The 6,000-nt window shown below is 49.8% G+C and overlaps 1 protein-coding gene across 1 annotated transcript in view; it reads left to right on the top strand.

Annotated features, from left to right (window-relative positions):
* The window catches only part of RXFP3 (relaxin/insulin-like family peptide receptor 3), a 1,447-nt gene extending 1,016 nt beyond the window's left edge, over positions 1-431 (top strand). The window contains exon 2 of the mRNA XM_010853850.1: positions 1-431. This exon is cut by the window's left edge and continues 32 nt beyond it. Within this exon, the coding sequence (XP_010852152.1) occupies positions 1-431 (431 nt within the window).
* The last annotated feature ends 5,569 nt before the right edge of the window (positions 432-6,000 follow it).

Raw genomic sequence — 6,000 nt, 5'->3', positions numbered from 1 at the left:
CAGTGACCATCGTGGTCCTGTCCTTCTTCTTGTGTTGGCTGCCCAACCAGGCGCTCACCACCTGGAGCATCCTCATCAAGTTCAACGCGGTGCCCTTCAGCCAAGAGTACTTCCTGTGCCAGGTGTACGCGTTCCCCGTGAGCGTGTGCCTGGCGCACTCCAATAGCTGTCTCAATCCCATCCTCTACTGCCTCGTACGCCGCGAGTTCCGCAAAGCGCTCAAGAACCTACTGTGGCGCATCGCGTCGCCTTCTCTCACCAGCATGCGCCCTTTCACCGCCACCACCAAGCCCGAGCCGGAGGACCAGGGACTGCAGGCCCTGGCGCCTCTCCACCAAGCCGCAGAACCCGACCTGCTCTACTACCCGCCTGGCGTGGTGGTCTACAGCGGCGGGCGCTATGACCTGCTGCCCAGCAGCTCGGTCTACTGACGCGGGTCGAAGCCCAGGGTGCACGCAAACTGCAAAGCGCTTTTTCCTGGACGGAAAAGAGCAGAGCGGGTGAAGGGATGCGAGGGGGACCTCCGGATCAAGAGTTTAGGAGGGAGCAGGATGGAGAGGAGCACAAAGGAGCAGCCTAAGAAGAGGTTGGGGACCTCCTCCGGAGAGGGGAGGCTGAGAACCCAAGTGGAGAGACGAAGCTGGCAAAGGGGCCGAGCTCAACCTTACAGGCCAAAGCCATCAGCCTCCGTTCCCCTTCTCTCTACACGCACCCCCTTCCTCCTCTTAGGCTTTGTAGTGTAGGCTGGGCAGTGTAGGGCGCCCAGAAGGAGGAGAAAGGCATCCTGAATGTAGAGCAATTCGGGGTCGAGGAAGTGGCCTCAACCAAATGGTGCGCAGACAGTTGAGCGCATGTATTACAGAAACTTTTGGGGGGCAGCTCTTGAAAAAGTCCTCAAGGTGCACGCAGCCGGGGGAGCCACCCTCAAAACCTTTGCGCTCTGGTTCTGGGACAGCGGCGGCGCGAAGGTCTGATCTGCTACTTGGCTGCGGGCAGGCCTAAAGTATGGGACCCGGAAACTTTTTCGGAGTTGAAAGAAAAGACGTGACAATCTTGTTCAGCCCGCGGGAGAAATGCACCGAGAGAGACCCACCTCCCGTGAGGCGTACGGTTTATCTTTTGGGTCCGGGAGCGTGCGCACACTCGGAGCCGAACTGGGACTCTGCACCGCCCAAGGGTCCCCGGAACCAAAACGCTCGCGTGTACTAGAGCTCTTTGCCGGGGAGTGGCTTCCCTGCGAGAGTAAGCGGACTCAGTGAGGTTACAGAGGCTGAAGAGAGAGACTTCAGGCTGCTGCTGCTGCTAAGTCGCTTCAGTCGTGTCCGACTCTGGGCGACCCCATAGAAGGAAGCCCACCAGGCTCCCCCGTCCCTGGGATTCTCAAGGAGAAGCGGGGCGGGGCACGTGCTCTCTTGGTATTCCAACAGCAAGTGAGTGCGCCCTGCGCTGGAAGCTGGGCGTCTGGATTCCCTTGAGAGCCCTGCGGGTGCCTGGAGACACTGTGTCCGCTCGGGTCGGGTCCGTGCACTGCAGGTGAGCTGTGCCCAGGAGCAATTTGAACAGGTCTGAGGAGACACGCCACTGGGAGTAGAGACTTTTCTGCAGCCTCACCCTCTCACTCTTTGGGAATCGGAATGCGTGTTTGATTGAGGCTCTAGACCAGCAAGTAGAGGAATGAGTCGGCCGCGTTTCTTATAGGCTTAGATACAAGATTAAGAGATACTGTAGAAACGTGGTTCCTGAAAACCAAATTCCCGGAAGCCGGAGTCTGATCTTTCCAGAGGAGTTGTCGGGTAGGAAGGGGAATGGGAGACTCAAGTAAACTCTGTGCTGAAGGGGAAAGAGTAGGGAGAGTCTGTTCTGGGTGAATTACCAGGATTTCAGGTGTGGTGTTTCTTATTGCTCATAACACTGAGCAGAGAAGGCAAGAATCAGAATTCCCATAGGACTCTACCTTAACCAAGTTCCATTCATTCTAAAGAGTGTTCAGCACGTTGACACACATGATGAATTTTTCCATAACCCCCAGTCTAACGGGACCTTCTGAAGGGTGACACCTTTCTCATGACAATTCTGTTCTGGTCACAGCAGTATAGTCCTTTCTTGAGGCTGCTCAGAGGGCGGGATGGAATGATCTACCCATCCAGCTGCCAGTTTTGACAGAGGTGCTACTGTTTTTCTCTTTGGTGACCTAGTTTGAGATCACAAACAGGCAATGTGGGCACCTACTGGTGTGCTTATCTTCATAGCATAAATCATCACTATACAAGCATGTTTGCTTCTGTAGCCTCTTGAACCATAAATTACTTTGTGATTTTGTTGGAAATTCCCAGGACTGTCTGAGATTTAAGGTTCAAAATGTGAACTCCTCAGCTCCAGCTTTATGTAACACACACAGTGCAAAAATTAAGACCCTGCCACAAACACAAAAGCTGTTTGACCTCCTCAATCCTGAGCAGGCTTGAAGGAGGTAGCTTTTTTAGAAAACAGAATAATGCTAAGTAGTCAAATTAGCCTCTCTTTGCCATTTAGGATGAAAACTTATTGATACTGAGAACCAGTGGGCTAATAAACATTGAATTATAATCCCAAGTCTCCAAAATATAAAGTAAGTGAACAAGTAAACACCTACAAAGAACAAATAGTAGCATGGTAGTGTATCTCTGTGTTACACTGATATTAGACACTTACTGAGATATTCTCTTTATTAAGCAACTTGCTGTTTTGAATTTAATAATAAACAATGTGTGGGTTGCCCAAGGTTTTTTGGAAAGTATGTTGAAGTGTGTACTTCTGGTATGATGGGCACTAGAAAAACAGAAGGGGTGGGGGCAAGGACTTCAGGAAAGAACTCTATGAAAAGAGTCACCTTGTCCCCACCCACATCTGTGGACTTCTGAGAACATGGCTAGAGGGAGCCAAGACCAAAACTCCTATCTACACAAGGACAAAAGCATCAACAAGGAAATGGTCAAATCCAGTTGAGATCATCAATTTTTTTTTGAATGCTTGTTGTGTGCCTAGCTCTGTGTTGAGTTTTGGGGTTACATACACATTCCTGACATTTAGAAAGGGACAGTACCATGTACATGAGGCAAATGAGTCATGGGATAGTAAGTTAAATGTCATGTTGTTGCTGTTCAGTCACTACGTTGTGTCGGACTCTTTTTGATCCCATGAACTGCAGCATTCCAGGCCTCTGTGTCCTTCACTATCTCCCTGGGTTTGCTCAAACTTATGTCCATTGAGTCAGCGATGCCATCAAACCCTCTCATCCTCCGTCTTCCCCTTCTCCTCCTGCCCTCAATCTTTCCCAGCATCAGGGTCTTTTCCAATGAATTAGGTCTTCACATCTGGTGGCCAAAGTATTGCAGCTTCAGCATCAGTCCTTACAATGAATATGCAAGGTTGATTTCCTTTAGGATTGATTGGTTTGATCTTCTTGCTTTTGAATATCATAGTAAGGGCTAAAAGAAGTGCTGTTTACAGGAACACAGGGATGGAGAACTTGATTCTGTTGGGGAATCAGAGGCTTCCTGGCCAAAGCAGTATTTGAGATGGACCTACAAATATGGGCTTCTCTTGTGGCTCAGCTGGTAAAGAATCTGCCTGCAGTGTGGGAGACCTGGGTTTGATCCCTGGGTTGGGAAGATCCCTTGGAGAAGGGAAAGGCTACCCTCTCCAGTATTCTAGCCTGGAGAATTCCATGGACTGTATATAGTCCATAGGGTCACAAAGAGTATGGATGTGAGAGTTGGACTGTGAAGAAGGCTGAGTGCTGAAGAATTGATGCTTTTGAACTTTGGTGTTGGAGAAGACTCTTGAGAGTCCCTTGGACTGCAAGGAGATCCAACCAGTCCATTCTGAAGATCAGCCCTGGGATTTCTTTGGAAGGAATGATGCTAAGGCTGAAACTCCAGTACTTTGGCCACCTCATGCGAAGAGTTGACTCATTGGAAAAAACTCTGATGCTGGGAGGGATTGGGGGCAGGAGGAGAAGGGGATGACAGAGGATGAGATGGCTGGATGGCATCACTGACTCGATGGACGTGTGTCTCAGTGAACTCCGGGAGTTGGTGATGGAGTCAGACACGACTGAGCGACTGATCTGATCTGATCTGAGTGACTTTCACTTTCATGTCACTTTCTTAGGAATATGAGTACAATTTAGATGGGCAATCTGGCAATTGAGACAGAGAGTAGGTGCATAGCTAGGGCATTTGAAGCTGGGGAAATTCAGTGATCAAAGGTTTTGAGGTTGGAAGGCCAGGTGCATGGAGGGAGAAGCAAAGCAGTGTGGCCTCCCTTTCTCCTGCAGGATTTACTGGGATTTCTAGGAAGAATGTAAATGTCCCTGCACTTGCTTTATTTGTCTGGGAACAGGACAATTTGTCCCAGAGGGGATATGTCATTGGTATACTAAGAACAAGTACTTAAGTTCCCAAAGGTGGTTAAGAGAGTGTGAAAGTCTTTCAGTTGTGTCCAACTCTTTTCGATCCCATGGACTATACAGTCCATAGAATGCTCCAGGACAGAACACTGGAGTGAGAACCTTTCCCTTCTCCAGGAGATTTCCAAACCCAGGGATCAAATCCAGGTCTCCCACATTGCTGGTGGATTCTTTACCAGCTGAGCTACCAGGGAAGCCCTGGTAGATTAAAAGCCTTTAAAAGTCTTTAAGGTGGTTCAAGTCTTTTAAAATTGGATTCTATCTGCTCATTCAAATCTCAATGAAGTTGAGTTCAAGGAGTAAAGTATCACTTAAGTGTGAGTGTGTGTGAGTGTGTGTGTGTGTGTGTGTGTGAGTGTGTGTGTGTGTGTGTGAGAGAGAGAGTCTGTGTGCTCTAGCTCCCTTTTCCATCCCATAGCCCACCCAGTGTTCCATCTGAAAAGAGCTTCACTTGTAATGAAGACCATGCCCTGTGGTTGGCCACAGATGACTACTCTTGACTTCCTTGGGGGTCCAGGGAAGATGGCTCTCAGTTGCAGGTCACCCTTCCAGCCCACCCAGTCATTCATTTCAAAATCTTTAATCAGCAGAGCAGTGCTTGGAGAAATGATCAGAAGATACACACTGAACTCAGCAAATAATTCCATTTCCAAATGTTGCAGACGTCAAGAACAGGTAGGTGAGGCAGGAGAGGTGGCCGGATGCTGTTTCTTTCTTAAGGCTGTGTGCTGTGTCATGTGAAAAAACTTCCCTGGTGGCTCAGATGGTAAAGTGTCTGCCTGCAATGCGGGAGACCCAGGTTTGATCCCTGTGTTGGGAAGATCCCCCTGGGGAAAGAAATGGCAACCCACTCCAGTACTCTTGCCTGGACAATCCCATGGACAGAGGAGCCTGGTAAGCTACAGTCCATGGGGTCTCAAAGAGTTGGGCATGACTGAGCGACTTCACTTTCCTTTCCTTTCCTTTCCTGTGTCATGTGGGGCCCTGAGAGCACTGGCTCATTCTCATCCTAGGCCCAGGGCAGGGGTCCTGTGTGGGATTGGGAGCAGGTGTCCTCCCTGGGTCCTTTTCTAAGTCTGTCATGACCTTGCTGCTCTTGGATGGATAACATGACGGGGAGAAGGAGGAAGGAAGACTGGGGAAGATGGGGTCTTTTTGCTGGTGAATGTAATAATTTCATTTGTGAGTGTATATTCCAATAGTGGGCGTCCCTGGTGGCTCAGATGGTGGAGTCTGCCTGCGGTGCTTGAGACCAGGGTTCGATCCCTGGGACGGGAAGATCCCCTGGGGAAGGAAATGGCAACCAACTCCAGTATTCTTGCCTGGAAAATCCCATGGGCGGAGGAGGAGTCTGGCGAGATACAGTTCATGGGGTCACAAAGAATATGACACCACTGAGCGACTTCACTTTCACTCTTCTTTTCACTTTCATTCCAATAGGTGGCGCTGGTGGTAAAGAATCCGCCCGCCAATGCGGGAGACACAAAAGACATGGGGTTCGATCCCTTGGTGGGGAATATCCCCTGGAGGAACGCATGGCAACCACTCCA

Source organism: Bison bison, unplaced genomic scaffold (genome assembly GCF_000754665.1).
Source record: "Bison bison bison isolate TAMUID 2011002044 unplaced genomic scaffold, Bison_UMD1.0 scf7180017864331, whole genome shotgun sequence".
Lineage (NCBI taxonomy): Eukaryota > Metazoa > Chordata > Mammalia > Artiodactyla > Bovidae > Bison > Bison bison.
Note: the sequence above shows the minus strand (reverse complement) of the source record. Positions and strands in the feature narration are given on the sequence as shown.